Source organism: Pogoniulus pusillus, chromosome 10 (genome assembly GCF_015220805.1).
Source record: "Pogoniulus pusillus isolate bPogPus1 chromosome 10, bPogPus1.pri, whole genome shotgun sequence".
Taxonomy (NCBI): Eukaryota; Metazoa; Chordata; class Aves; order Piciformes; family Lybiidae; genus Pogoniulus; species Pogoniulus pusillus.
In genome coordinates, this window is record NC_087273.1 from 7,556,117 (window position 1) to 7,571,164 (window position 15,048).

Below are 15,048 nucleotides of genomic sequence, written 5' to 3' on the forward strand. Positions count from 1 at the left end.
CTTAGGATATAAAAGCTTACCCTGGGCACCTGCTTATCTTACTCCTTCCTTTTACTTTGAAGGGACTGAGAAGGTTGCAGGAAGCATTTCAGGTTTGTTTTAGTGTTTTTTTTCCTGGGCTTCCTACATTTGTGCTTCATTCTTTTGCTGGTTGGAAGTCAGCATGACTTTTGGATGTGTTCTGTTATGTTTTTAAAGCTGTGGTAAGTCTGCATGCATGCTCTGCAGTAAAAAAAGTTCTTCTTTTTCCTGTTGCCTGTGGTGTTTAAAATGTCCTAATGAAGCTCTTTTCAGCAAGGGGAGTCTTATCTCAGGCAGCTTTGGACAGAGATCAAAGTATGAGGTCCCTGCTATATAATCTATGCTGGTTTTAGTGCTAAGCCTCCTATCTGTAGGAGAACTTCAATGTACAATCACTTCAGCATAATGAATGAGGTAATTGATGGAAGATGTGGATGAAGAGCTGTGATGGAAAACCCAACAGCTGCTCACACAGAGTTTCTTTAATTGTGCTGTCGGAGCTCCTGATGTGCTGGGTTTGTGATTTATCATTTCATACCTATGTCTGTAGAACAGAAAGGAAGCAAATAGCTCAACCTTGTGTTCATTGACTTTGCATGCTGGGTGAAGGAGTTTTTTGAGGGCTGTCACTGTGTTGGGAGTGAGGTGATGCAAGTGAGGTCAGAAATCAATCGCAAAACTGCAGAACAATCACAGAATCAGCCAGGTGGGAAGAGACCTCCAAGCTCATCCAGCCCAACCTAGCACCCAGACCATGGCACTAAGTGCCTCATTCAGGCTTTGCTTGAACATCTCCAGGGACGGAGACTTCACCACCTCCCTGGGCAGCCCATTCCAATGCCAATCACTCTCTGTGTGAAGAACTTCCCCCTAACATCCAGCCTGGACCTCCCCTGCCACAACTTGAGGCTGTTACTATTTGTGATAGGTAGTTTTCAATAAGACTAACAATACATCTAACTCTGAGGTCTCTGTCCATAAGAAACACTCTCAAATGAAGCAGAGCTTCAGAAACACACCTTCAAAAACTCCACTGACACAACCCTTCTAGGATCCTTCAGTGAGAATGGACACAAGAGTTTTCCAGCCTGATTTTCTGTTTAGTTTGGTAACTGCTGCCAAAGCTCCATGTGTTTATTCCTGCCTCTGGGAGACTCTCTGGGACACGAGCATGTTTTAAAGTGCTACCAAACTTTGGTTGTCTCTTCCTTTAAAAGTACTGTCTAGCCTCAATGCTGGCTTCTTTGTAGGACTAATATCACAGTTATCATCAGGGTTGGAAGAGACCTCACAGATCATCAAGTCCAACCCTTTACCACAGAGCTCAAGGCCAGACCATGGCACCAAGTGCCACGTCCAGTCCTGCCTTGAACAGCTCCAGGGACGGCGACTCCACCACCTCCCCGGGCAGCCCATTCCAGTGTCCAATGACTCTCTCAGTGAAGAACTTTCTCCTCACCTCCAGCCTAAATCTCCCCTGGCACAGCCTGAGGCTGTGTCCTCTTGTTCTGGTGCTGGCCACCTGAGAGAAGAGAGCAACCTCCTCCTGGCTACAACCACCCCTCAGGTAGTTGTAGACAGCAATAAGGTCACCCCTGAGCCTCCTCTTCTCCAGGCTAACCAATCCCAGCTCCCTCAGCCTCTCCTCGTAGGGCTGTGCTCGAGGCCTCTCACCCTAATCTCCCTGATCTGTATTCCCCAGCTGTGATTTTGGCTAAACTTCACTGCTATTGCCTTTACCTTTGACAGGGCTGGCAGCAAGCAGGGAGAGATGCCGGCAAGAAGCTGGGCTTTGGCTGCTTCCCTCTCGAGGGGGCAGCGAGGGAGCAGCTACCGCCACGCCACAGGGGGGCGCTGCCGGAGGTTGCGCCGCTCCATGAAGTTTGTCCCTCGGCGGCGCTGGTTGGTGAGGGGCGGGGCGCTGAGCGCTCGCGTGTTCGCGGCAGAGCCGCTGCGGCGCGGCCGGGGCCGGTTCGGTGCGGCCGGTTCGGTGCTCCGGGACCGGGGCCGGTTCGGTTCGGTGCGGCGGGGCTGGTTCGGTGCCATCATGTCGGGCCGCCAGAGAAACAAGCTGCCGAGCAACCTGCCGCAGCTGCAGAACCTCATCAAGCGGGACCCCACCTCGTACACCGAGGAGGTGCGGAGCCGGGGGGGCTGGGGAGGGAGGGAGGGAGGGAGGGAGGGGGCTGCTCCGGGAAGCCGAGACGGGCTGGGGGTGTAGGGGGCAGCGGCTGTGAGTCCCGCTCAGCGGCCGCCCCTCCGTGTGCTCAGTTCCTCCAGCAGTACCACCACTACCAGTCCCACGTGGAGATTTTCAGCTTCCAGCCGGACAAGCCCAGCAAGGAGCTGGCTGACCTGGTGATGTTCCTGGCGCAGGTAAGGGCGGCTCGCACCTTCCCGGGGGGGGTGAGGTGACCCGGGGCTTCTACCGGAGACTTCAGCCGCGTCTGTCTCTGCCCAGGTCGCCCACTGCTACCCGGAACACATGGCCAGCTTTCCCCAGCAGCTGAAGGAGTTTCTCTCCTACCACCACACGGTCCTGGACACAGACCTGCGCATGGTGAGAAGCCCAGAGGAAGGCGTTGGAGGCAGAGCACCTCCTTTGGTTGCCGTGTGCCCTTTGCGTGTCAGAGTGGGGCTGTGCTTTGTGTCTAACTTGTTAACGATGGCGGCCAAGGGAGGGAGTTTGGGTTCTGACTCCCGTTTGTCCCTCGCAGACCTTCTGCAAAGCTTTGATCCTGCTAAGAAACAAGAATCTAATAACCCCAACGAGTTTGCTGGAGCTCTTCTTCCAGCTGCTGCGGTGCCACGATAAGCTGCTTCGGAAGGTGAGCTGTGACCAGTTCTGGGCCCCTCAGTTCAAGAGAGATGTTGAGGTGCTGGAAGGTGTCCAGAGAAGGGCAACGAAGCTGGTGAGGGGCCTGGAGCACAGCCCTGTGAGGAGAGGCTGAGGGAATTGGGGGTGTGCAGCCTGCAGAAGAGGAGGCTCAGGGCAGAGCTCATTGCTGTCTGCAACTGCCTGAAGGGAGGCTGTAGCCAGGTGGGGTTGGTCTCTTCTGCCAGGCAAGCAGCAACAGAACAAGGGGACACAGTGTGAAGTTGTGCTGAGGAAGGTAGGGGAAAGATGTTAGGAGGAAGTTGTTGTCAGAGAGAGTGATTGGCATTGGAATGGGCTGCCCAGGGAGGTGTTGAAGCCAAGCCTGGATGAGGCACTTAGTGCCATGGTCTGGTGGATTGGCCAGGGCTGGGTGCTAGGTTGGGCTGGATGAGCTTGGAGGTCTCTTCCAACCTGGGTAATTCTATGATTCTGTGCTCGAGCCTGGGTTACAGAGGCAGAGGCTTTAACGTGGCTGTGGTTTTGGAGCAGCTGGTGCTGCTAGAAGCAAGGCAGAGCTCTTTGATTAGTAACAGAGCACGATGCTGTCAACATCTTAACCACCGTGCAAGCTGTCCTGCCTTTGGAGCTGAGCAGCTGGGAGGTATCTGCAGGTGGAAACCATAATGAAGTTGCTTGCCAGAGCAGACCTGACTGAATTCCTTGTGAGAGGAAAACAACTAAACCCAAAGCAGCTGCTAGCTGAAGCTGCATTGCAGGCTTTCTGCTGTTGAAGTGGAACCATTTGCTTTGTGCCCCTAGAAGCACTGAAGTGGCCATCAGGCCATGCCTGGATGAAGCAGGGGTAGGATGATTATTAAGCAGTGTTTTATGTTGTTTATTGTCCTGCCTTACTGTGAATTAAGTCTGCTTCCTAAACATGCCAGAGAAAGAACTTGAGATGTTAGGGGATAATTTCTTGTTGGTTTGCTAGCTGTAGCCTAGAAAAACACTTATGGCTATCAGGTGCTCTTGATTTAGTGCCTAGATTTTGGGGAGTGCCACAAAGATAATCCAAGGGCTGCAGTGCCCCTGCTGTGAGGACAGGCTGGGGGTGTTCAGCCTGGAAAAGAGAAGATTCTGGGGCACCTTAGAGCTGTCTTCCAATAGCTGAAGGGATCCTACAGGAAGGCTGCAGAAGGACTTTGCATGCGGGTGTGTAAAGACCCCACAAGGGGAATGGTTTGAAGCTGAGGGAGAGCAGAATTAGACTGGATCTGAGGCAGAAGTTCTTCAGTGTGAGGGTGGTGAGGCTCTGGAATAGGCTGCCCAGAGAGGTTGTGGTTGCCTCCTCCCTGGGGGTGTTCAAGGCCAGGTTGGATGAGGCCTTGTGCAGCTGAGCCTAGTGGAGAGGTGTCCCTGCCTGTGGCAGGGGAGTTGGTGTAGGTGATTCCCAATGTCCCTTCCAACCTGAGCCACTCTGTGATTCTGTTCTCTGTGTGGTTTGTGTAGCTCCTTCATTGTTGTCTCTCTTCACAGACTTTGTACACTCACATTGTGTCTGACATCAAGAATATCAATGCCAAACACAAAAACAACAAAGTGAACACAGTAAGTAGTTCAGCTTTCAGCTAAGCTCCAGTTTAACCTCCTGAGGCTGTGAAAAACCTCTAACAATTCACGCTGCCAACCTTCTTCCTTAGACACTGCAGAACTTCATGTATACTATGCTGAGGGACAGCAACCCCACTGCTGCCAAGATCTCGCTGGATGTGATGATTGAACTTTACAGGAGGAACATTTGGTAGGTCTGGCAGGCTCAATGTGGGTGCCCTCTTCACAGGGCAGCTGCTCCCCATAACACAGGGGACAGTGTTCAACAGGAGTCCAGGAAAAGCCTGAAATTGCCAGCCCAAGTGAAAAGGTGATGGTTTGTTTTGTTGCAGGAATGATGCCAAAACAGTGAATGTCATCACCACTGCCTGCTTCTCCAAAGTGACAAAGGTGAGGGCAGGGTTGCTGCAGTTGCATTGGGTTACAGTTGGACTCAGTGACCTCCGAGGTCTTTTCCAACCTTAACGATTCTATGAATTTGCTTTGCAGAATGGTGGGAGGAAAATTTGTCTTTAAGCTTGCCCAGGCACAGTGGAAGTCCAGCTGCTTTTTGATGCTGTGCCTCTGAGGATGGGCAACAAAACTTGACCATCTGTAAAACACCTGCAGCTTTTAGCCTGTGATTTGCTCTCCTTTGGGAGAGTTTTCAATCCATCAGGTGTGGATGTAAAGCTGTTGAGTGCCCTTGTTTGTCCTGTCCTATGTAAGCTTTCTTTGCCTCTCAGATACTAGTTGCTGCTTTGAAGTTCTTTCTTGGGAAAGATGAAGATGAGAAACAAGACAGTGACTCAGAATCTGAGGTGGGTGTTGGGATTAAATCTTTTCTTCTCCCTCCTTCAGACTGTCAGAGGTCTGGCATCCTGGTGACCACGGCTCTGCCAATTTGTCTGCTCCTGTTACTTAGTTTCCCATTTTGTTTCCTCCATGTGTTTCTGTATCCCATCTTGTTTCCTCCGTGTGTTTCTACATCCCATCTTGTTTCCTCCATGTGATTCTACATCCCATCTTGTTTCCTTCATGTGATTCTACATCCCATCTTGTTTCCTCCATGTGTTTATACATCCCATCTTGTTTCCTTCATGTGTTTCTACATCCCATCTTGTTTCCTCCGTGTGTTTCTACATCCCAAGCTCAGTGCTTTTGATGACCTGCTCCTTACAGCGGGATGCCTTGGCTGTCTGCCTGAAGACAATGCTCAGAACTCCTTTGCTTTCCTCCTCTTGTGAAGGCAGCAGTTGACCTAAGCAGGGGCTCTTAATCTGGCTTAGGAAGCCATGATGGGTTAGCTGTGTTATGCATTCATCTGATGCATTGGTTTAGTTTTTAGCTGTTCTCTTTTTTCACCTTTGTGTTCTGCTTCCCGTTCGTGTTCAAACACCATTCAGATACCTTCAGAGGGCGATAGTTTCCTCTGATGCAGCTGAGGGAGATTTTTCAGTACCTAATCCTGAAAAATACTGATGTTGTGTCTTTCTGGGATTCCTACTTGAAGCCTTGAGGCTTATTTTCTTTCTTTCTCAAGGATGATGTTCCCACTGCCAGAGACCTGCTGGTGCGCTACGGAACCAACAAGAAAACCACCAAGCGCAAGAAGAAGCTGGAAAAGGCCATGAAGGTCCTCAAGGTGAGGAGAGTGACCTCTGGCTTGTAAGATCTTTGGCTTAATCCTTTGAGTTCAGAACTCCTGTTGTTGCCCCTGCTTTAGCTGCCCTAAGTGATACTTGCTACAATCAAACTGCCCCACTGAAGAACAGTAACCAGCATCTTGAAGCTTCTCCATGGGAAGACTGAAATGACTGCTTTGTTTTTTTTGCCATGCAGAAACAGAAGAAGAAACACAAGCCAGAGGTGTTCAACTTCTCTGCAATTCATCTGATCCATGATCCCCAAGGTGAGCTTCTGTTGCATTTTTGTCTTAAATTGATGATGCCAAGCACTGAGGCTTACAGAATCAAAGAATTAACCAGGTTGGAAAAGACCTCTAGCATCATCAAGTCCAACCTATCACCTCCCTCTCCTAATCGACTTAAACCATGGCACTAAGTGCCTGATATAGCCTCCTTTTAAACACCTCCAGGCATGGTGACTCCACAGCCTCCCTGGGCATCTCATTCCAATGCCAATCACTCTTTCTGTGAAGAATTTCTTCCAGGCTAGAGCCTGGTGTGCTCTTGCAAGAGGCAGCCCTGCAAGGAGAGTGAAAGGGACAAGGAGATGCAGCTGTGACAATGTGACACCTGCAATATGCTCTAGCCTGCAGTTTCTTTAGCACTTCAGTAAGATCAGTCTTTGTTGTGCTGGTTGTGGCAGAACACTTGTAGAAGGACAAGGAAAGAAGAAAGTCACATCACTTGCTCCAGGTTGCTACAGATGAGGATGAGGCTTCCTACTACTTGTATGTGCAAAGGCTTTAATTGGGTGGAGAGGGAGTAGTTTACTATAGCTTAGCTTCAAAAGTGGATTTCTCTTACTAGTCTAATACCACTTGACTTGCTCTGTCTGATCTAGTAAATATCTGAGTGTTGTAGACCTGAGCATGTGAAAAGATGCATGACCCCTTGGGAGAAGTACTGTGGCCACCTTTTATCTTCTGTGAGAAGCCTAAGGAAATTGGCTGCTGCTTTAATCTAACCCCAGCTGAGTTCTGTGTTGTGCTCTTGAAGCCTACCACAAATCTACTCTTGCTTCCTCTAGACTTTGCAGAGAAACTGCTGAAGCAGCTGGAGAGCTGTAAAGAACGGTTTGAAGTGAAGATGATGCTCATGGACCTAATATCAAGGCTGGTTGGAATACATGAGGTACATGCTTCTGGTTTAAGAATGGTCTAATGATGACATGCTCTGGCCCTCATGCCTTGGGAAAATGAGAGTTCTGGAACTGGTGGAGCTTGGGATTGAGCCTTCTATCCCCTTTGTCCTTTCCTCATCTCCATGTCTATGAAACTCAAGACAGGAGAAAGTGACATGCAGTGAAACCCAAGGCATTGGGAAGAGCAAGGCTGTATCAATTACAACCTAGCAGTCTCAGGAGGGTATCTCAAAAGACAGGAAACTAATCTTTTACAACTTCTTTCCTACAGCTTTTTCTCTTTAATTTCTACCCCTTTGTTCAGAGGTTCTTACAGCCCCATCAGAGAGGTGAGTAGCTGCTAGTAGGTGTCCATTGTGCCACAAGTACAGTCAGTTCTTGGAAGTGGTGGTGTAAGTAGCAGTAGCATGGTAGGAAGCAGGAATAGTTGAGAGTGTGGGTGAAGGGAGAAAAAGGCCCTGAGTGCCAGAAGTGCAAAGTGCTTTGGATGTTGATGGAAGCTTTGTGCACTCTGCTCCTTAACTGAGCGTCTGAGTAACTGCAGCAGTGGAATGAAATCCAAGTCCCTGGTTGCTTGCAGATCCTGAACAGCTGAGCAGTGTGTGACTGCCATGTGCTGCTTTGTTTTACTACTGTTTAGCTCCATTTCTAGAGCACTTCTTTCTCTTAGTTAGCTCTTGAGAGCCTGCACTGCTGATGAGGTGCAGACCAGAACAGTTCCCTAATGCTTGGTGAAAGAGGGGAAACAATTCACCCAAATAACTGCAGACTGAGGGGGTTCTGAGGCTTAACCTGAGCAGCTTTGAGTTAGCTGGTTGGTACTGGCTGGCCAGAGTGAGCTGCAACAATGGACTCTGGCATCTTCTTCCATTTTCTTGCAGAAGTGACAAAGATTCTTCTGTTTGCTGCCCAGGCTTCACATCAGCTTGTCCCACCCGAGGTCAGTGCTGCAGCTGGGTGGTGGGGAAATGGAACTGAGTTTATTTGTGAGAGGAGGGAGAAAAGGGGACCTGGGCAGAGCCTTTGGAGAAGCTGCTGGTGGTTTTGGCTGCTTTGTTACTGAAGTGCAACCATTTTCACAAGTTCCTTAGCCATGCACTAAAGCCTTTGTCCTTCTTCCCAGATCATCCAGTCAGTGTTAATGACCATTGCCAACAACTTTGTCACTGACAAGAATTCTGGGGAGGTCATGACTGTAGGGTGAGTACAGAAGCTTACAAGTGGAAACATTTCTGAAGGTGGAAAGAGTTTTCTTTCTTAACCACCTGCAGATTATTCCTGTCACTCCTGCTATGCTTTGAAGAACCTGCTTGCATAGAAAGGAGTTAGGATAACATCTCAGCTTCAACTTTCCTTCTTGTTGTTGGCACATCATGGCTGATTTAAGAGCTGTTTCTTGATTTTATTATTTGGTGGTGGTGGTGGGTTTGGTTTTGTTTGTTTCTTGTCTGCCTGGACCCACACTTCAATCCAGACCTAGGATTTTGAGGCTTAGGATCAGAGAAATTAGCTAGAGAGTAGAGTGTAGGAGAAGCATGGTCTGGAGAGCTTTGTGATGTTCTCCTGTTACAGTAAATGTCTAAATGGTGTTGCAGATAATTCAGTCTGTTACTGGGCCAGTGGGAGTCTCTCCCAGCTGTACTCTTCACTTCCAGGAATAATTACTGCTCACTTCCAATTTCTCAGAATCAATGCAATAAAAGAAATCACTGCGAGGTGTCCATTAGCCATGACTGAAGATCTGCTCCAAGACCTCGTTCAGTACAAGACTCATAAAAATAAAAGTAAGATGTGGCTTAAATCATCTCCTCTGTCATCTGCTCCTTCAGAATAGTGATGGTTTAGTTATTTTGGAGGGCTGAGAGACTTCATTTTCAATGTCTGGTGCATTTGTTTTTTGAGTGTACACATGAGACTGCAGTCAAGGGAAGTTGTGGCAAGGGAAGTGACAAAACTGAAGATGATTAAATTGCTTGTTAAAGATTTAGCCCTAAGGGTGAGCTGCATCCCACCCTGGAGAAATCTGGGAGATGTAGCTTAGAGAGCAGGTGGGCTTTGTTTGCTCTGATTTCTGCTGTTCTCTACTCACTCCTGACTCTTTTCTCTGGGTAGATGTGATGATGTCTGCCAGGACCCTCATACACCTCTTCCGTTCTCTGAACCCAGAGATGCTGCAGAAGAAATTCAGGGTGAGTGCTGCTTTAGTCACCATAAGCTGATGGCTCACATGCTCAAAGCTGAGCACTGGGCTCATGGCCTCTTGACACAGTGAGGTGGAACCATGCCTGAGTTCCTCCCCTGCCTGCTCCCTTACTGCTTTTTGCTGTGGTGTGCACTCAAGGTTTTCTTAGCTCAGACTTACCAGAACCCCTGACCAGAAAGGTCATGCTGCAGGAACTCAGCTACCTTCCTAGAGTCTTGAGTAACTGAAGACCTCTTATTTCATCAAGCAGAAACTTTTCCTCCTCCCCCAGATTTGTTCATGGATTTAGGGGCATGAGAATGGCTTAACATGTGCTTTGTTAATGCACAGGGCAAGCCCACTGAGGCCTCCTTGGAAGCCAGGATTCATGAATATGGAGAACTGGATGCCAAAGATTACATTCCAGGAGCAGAAGTACTGGATGTGGAGAGTCCAAAGGAAAAGGGAGGAAGCCAAGAGGAAGGTTGGCACTTTTGTTTGACACTACTTTTTTGCAGCACTGCTGTCAGTAAGACTTTTTACTTGAACACCAAACTGGATGCTTAGGCGTTTCGTTGCCTGCTCGTGTGCTGTGTGGTCTGGACATCTATTTGGCCAATGAGTGCACCCTCAGCAAATCTGCTGATGACACCAACCTGGGTGGTGCAGGGGACTCACTTGAGGGCAGAAATGGCATTCAGAAGGATCTTGACAGGCTTGAAGTAGATCAGTGCCAACTGCATGAGGTTCAACCAGTCAAAAGTGCAAGGTGCTCCATCTAGGTTGGGCCATATCCAGGCTGGGTGTAGAGCAGCCCTGAAGAAAAAGCCTTGGGGGTGTTGGTTGCTGAGAAGCTCCCCAGGAGCCAGCAGTGCCCTCATGCAACCCAGAAGGAAGCTGTGTGCTGGGCTGCAGCCAGAGGTGTGTGGGCAGCAGGACAAGAAAGGGGATTCTGCTCTTTGACTCTGCTCTGCTGAGACCTCAGCTCCAGTACTGCCTCCAGTTCTGGTGTCCCCAGCATCAGGAGGACACAGAGCTGCTGGAGTGAGTCCAGAGGAGGCCACAAAGGTGACCCAAGGGCTGTGTCACCTCTGCTATGAGGACAGGCTGAGGGAGCTGGAGAGAAGGCATCAGGAGGACCTTAGAACTGCCTTCCAATAGCTGAAGGCATCCTACAGGAAGGCTACAAAGAGACAGCTCATGAAGTTGTCTAAAGACAGGACAAGGGGAATGGTTTGAAGCTGAGGGAGACTGGATCTGAGGAAGAGGTTGTTCAGTCTGAGAGTGGTCAGACTCTGGAACAGGCTGCCCAGGAAGGCTATAGCTGCCTCCTGCCTGGGAGTGTTCACAGCCAGGTTAGGTGAGGCCTTAAGCAGCTAAGTCTAGTTGAGAGGTGTCCCTGCCTGTGGTGGGGAGGTTGGAGTTAGATGACCTGTGAGGTCCCTTCCAACATAAGCCCTTCTGAAGTAGTAATGCTGTCCTTGAAATGCAGTTTGTCCAGTGAGTTTTGTTAGTGTGCAAATTAGATACAGATGTTGATGGATGAAAATGCAGAGGGACAGACATTGTATGGCTATGAAATTTCTTGCTGCCTCCTAAAACCCCCTTTTTTGTTGTATGTTTTAAATCACTGGAAGATTACTTTTAAAGGAGCCAAACAGTATTTCATTCCCTGGTGTAAATGCTCCTAAGAACCTGGAGCTCAGGCAGTTAAGCAGGATCTGTATTAACACCTCTGTGTACTTCTTCCCTTGAGCAGATGGATGGGAAAGTGCTAGTCTGTGTGAGGAGGATGAAGAAGATGGAGAGTGGATTGATGTGCCTCACTCCTCAGATGAGGAGCAGCAGGAAGTAGTAAGTTCTAAGTGTTTTCTACCCTAGATAAAATGAATTTTATAGCAGACCAGGTGTTCTTGCCCTGTACCCAAACAGGACTGTGGAGTAACTTGATCAGAGTAAGGCCAAAGTTGTCAGCTGTGCTGGAAAAAAAACATGATGGCAGAATGGGGGGGAGAGGTGGGGCAGTTCAGTCCTGGCATTAAATTCCTTCTAAGCTGTGACATTTGGGTGCTTTTATTCCCTCTGAAACATGGAGTGGATGTACATTAATCTCCTACCCACCATGTACTATTAGAACAAGAAGGACCCAGACAGCACTGCCCCATGCCAGGTGTGTGGGAGGTGAGGGTGGTAGACTGTGGCACAGAGATGGTTTCAAAGCTGTGGGTGAGTCTTGTGTTGCTTTCCCAAAGGCAGAGAAGGTGAAGAGCATGCCCATAGAGGAGAGGAAAGCCAAAGCTGCAGCAGTCAGCACAAGCAGGCTGCTCACTCAAGAGGACTTCCACAAAATACGCCTTGCCCAGCTTTCCAAAGAGGTCAACGCTGCGCCCGGCAAGTCTGCAAAGAGGAAAACTATTGACATAGATGATGAAGAGGAGGAGGGCAGGTAGGACCTTATGACGCCAAGCTAGGAGCAGGTGTTGATCTGTTGGAAGGTAGGAGAGCCCTGCAGAGGGACCTAGACAGGCTGGATGGGTGGGCAGAGGCCAATGGGATGAGATTGAACAAGGCCAAGTGCAGGGTTCTGCACTTTGGCCACAACAACCCCAAGCAGCACTGCAGGCTGGGGACAGAGTGGCTGAGAGCAGTCAGGAAGAAAGGGACCTGGGGGTGCTGATAGAGAGTAGGCTAAAGATGAGCCAGCAGTGTGCCCAGGTGGCCAAGAGAGCCAATGGCATCCTGGCCTGGCTCAGGAACAGTGTGGCCAGCAGGACAAGGGAGGTTGTTCTTCCCCTGTACTCAGCACTGGTCAGGCCACACCTTGAGTGCTGTGTCCAGTTCTGGGCCCCTCAATTCAATAGAGATGTTGAGGTGCTGGAAGGTGTCCAGAGAAGGGCAACAAAGCTGGTGAAGGGCTTGGAACACAAACCCTATGAGGAGAGGCTGAGGGGGCTGGGGTTGTTTAGTGTGGAGAAGAGGTGGCTCAGGGCAGAGCTCATTGCTGTCTACAACTACCTGAAGGGAGGCTGTAGCCAGGTGGGGTTGGTCTCTTCTGCCAGGCAACCACCAATAGAACAAGGGGACATAGTCTCAAGCTGTGCCAGGGGAAGTCCAGGCTTGTTGTTGGAGGAAGTTCTTCACAGAGAGAGTGATTGGCATTGGAGTGGGCTGCCCAGGGAGGTGGTGGAGGCACCATCCCTGGAGGTGTTGAAGCCAAGCGTGGCTTGAGGCACTTAGTGCCATGGTCTGGTTGACTGGCTAGGGCTGGGTGCTAGGTTGGACTGGATGAGCTTGGAGGTCTCTTCCAACCTGGTTGATCCTATGATTCTGTGATTCTTTGAGAGGCAAAGGGCCAAAAGGGCATCTGGTTCTTGCCAGTTGAAGTTGTGTGACTGCCTTTTCTTTGGGTTTTTGTGTGCAGGGGAGAGCTGCTTTCGCTTAGAGATATTGAACACCTGCACAAGAAGCCTAAATCAGACAAGGAGACCAGACTGGCAACTGCAATGGTGAGGAATGGGGCCATGCCATAGCCTCTCTCTGCATTTGGGCTTGGGTTTGTCTCCAGCAAGAGAAGCTGGTGGGTTTGCAACTATAAGATCACAGGTGACAATAAAAGACACAGCCAGTTTTCACTGTGACTTAAACACAGCTGGCATGGAAGAATGCGTATGGCACACACAGAAGGTCACTCTGAACCTGGAGTGGTTCCTGTCAGCAGCTGATGTTATAACTGTAGGGAAAAGAAAATGACCCTCTGTTGGTGTTACACTCTCTATCCTAGGCTGGAAAGACAGACAGGAAGGAATTTGTGAAAAAGAAGACAAGAATTAACCCTTTTGCCAGCTCTTCCAACAAAGAGAAGAAGAAGAACAAGAACTTCATGATGATGAGATACAGCCAGAGCGTCAGGACGAAAACTAAACGTTCCTTCAGGGAGAAACAGGTAACATCCTCTGCTGCAAAGACCTGGGGCAGTCTGAATTTCTTCATTTTCAGTCTAAGCTAAGCTAGAACAACATTTTCCTCAGGCTGAAGGAATGGAGGTGAGTTGTTGATGTGATGGTGTTGTCTCCTTACCTGAATATTCCCCTCTTGTTTCATCTTTAGCTGGCTCTTCGAGATGCACTTCTGAAAAAGAGGAAAAGCCTGCTGAAGTAACAGTGCCGGAGGGGAGTGCTGCTTCGCCCTGCAAGGAACAGCCCTCCAAACACTTATTTCCTCCCCAAAGGAAAAAGGGACTGAAATGCCTTATGGATTTGTCTCAGTTCTGTTCAGAACTACACACTGACTCCTACCAAGCCGTTGGCCAGACAAGAAGCCTTAATCCTTACAGGACTTATTAAAGCATTCTGAGGGCATAGGGAATTTATCTTTTATTCCAAAGCCAGCTGGAAGTTATATTTATCTGTAACTATTAAAACATACAATCTGTTGTGGAAAAAAAAAATCATAGCTTAGAGTATTTAATTGGAGAGGATGTTCTGGTTCAGTCTATAAAGTGTGTTCATAGTGTTTGTGGCTCTTATGGATGTGATTTTAGAGACTAAGCTGTTTCTAAAAGCAGATTAATAATAAAAGCCACATTCTTGTACTACAGGTAAGGTTAAGTGAACAGTTCAGGGGCAGAACAGTTTCATTATGGTTTATAAAGAATGAAACTGGTGTGTAAGAGAGAACTCTACAATTACCTGAAGGGAGGCTGTGGCCAGGAGGGGGTTGTTCTGTTCTCCCACGCAACCAGCAACAGAAGGGGACACAGTCTCAAGTTGTGCTGGGGGAGGTCTAGGCTGGATGTTAGGAGGAAGTTGTCGGCAGAGAGAGTGATTGGCATTGGAATGGACTGCCCAGGGAGGTGGTGGAGGCACCGTCCCTGGAGATCTTCAAGAAAAGCCTGGCTGAGGCACTTGGTGGCATGGTCTGGTTGATTGGCCAGGGCTGGGTGCTAGGTTGGGCTGGATGAGCTTGGAGGTCTCTTCCAACCTGGTTGATTCTATGATTCTGATGTTGCTATTCTGTTGTTGATTCTGGGGTGGCATTTGCTGGTGCACAGAAACTGACTTCTTATGAGGATGAAATGGAGATGTATTTTTGCATGTGTGTTGTCTCCTCTTTTCCCTTGTCCCTCCCTTACAGCCTTGCAGGGGGGCAGCAGCTGCCTCTCTCCTCCATTTGAGCAGCATTACACTGCCGTGTTTGGCAACTGCTGGACAGACAGAATCACAGCATCGTTAAGGTTGGAGAGGACTTGTATGACTGAGTCCACCTGCCACCCCAGGGCCACTGCAGCCATGTCCCCAAGCGCCACATCCACGTGTTTCTTGAACGCCTTCGGGGACGGTGACTCTGCCACCTCCCTGGGCAGCATGGGGGCGCTGGCTGGAGCTGCCAGCCGTCGCGTTCGCCCCTCTTTCCTGCTGTTTGCACCCCCCGGGCCCTACCTCTGCTCGCAGCGCGGCGGCGGGGCCGGGAGGGCAGGCAGCGCTGCGGCCGGGGCCGCCTGCGGCCGCTCCCGAGGCGATTCCGGGGCAGGCCTGCGGACGTTCGTCCTCGCCTCAGGGCGGGCGGGCGAGGGAGGCGCTTCCCCGCCCGCGGGGCCGCCCCTCCGCGG

At 49.7% G+C, this 15,048-nt stretch overlaps 1 protein-coding gene across 3 annotated transcripts; it reads left to right on the top strand.

The window, feature by feature from the left end:
• Nucleotides 1-71: 71 nt before the first annotated feature.
• SDAD1 (SDA1 domain containing 1) lies at nt 72-14,525 on the top strand. 3 transcript variants are annotated; one of them, XM_064149698.1, is made up of 23 exons: nt 86-203; nt 1,771-1,927; nt 2,293-2,397; nt 2,483-2,581; nt 2,739-2,849; nt 4,376-4,447; nt 4,540-4,640; nt 4,783-4,840; nt 5,176-5,250; nt 5,973-6,074; nt 6,272-6,341; nt 7,145-7,248; nt 7,530-7,587; nt 8,140-8,198; nt 8,382-8,458; nt 8,945-9,042; nt 9,371-9,447; nt 9,792-9,924; nt 11,200-11,294; nt 11,693-11,886; nt 12,862-12,946; nt 13,222-13,383; nt 13,548-14,525. In XM_064149698.1, the coding sequence occupies exons 1-23, from the start codon at nt 175-177 to the stop codon at nt 13,596-13,598; spliced, it is 2,172 nt and encodes a 723-aa protein (XP_064005768.1). In that variant the 5' UTR covers nt 86-174; the 3' UTR covers nt 13,599-14,525. The 3 variants fall into 3 exon arrangements, with proteins under 3 accessions (XP_064005770.1, XP_064005768.1, XP_064005769.1); XM_064149700.1 differs by lacking the exon at nt 13,548-14,525 and having other exon boundaries at nt 72-203; nt 11,693-11,831; nt 13,222-13,340; XM_064149699.1 differs by lacking the exons at nt 86-203; nt 1,771-1,927 and adding an exon at nt 2,012-2,158.
• Nucleotides 14,526-15,048: the final 523 nt, after the last annotated feature.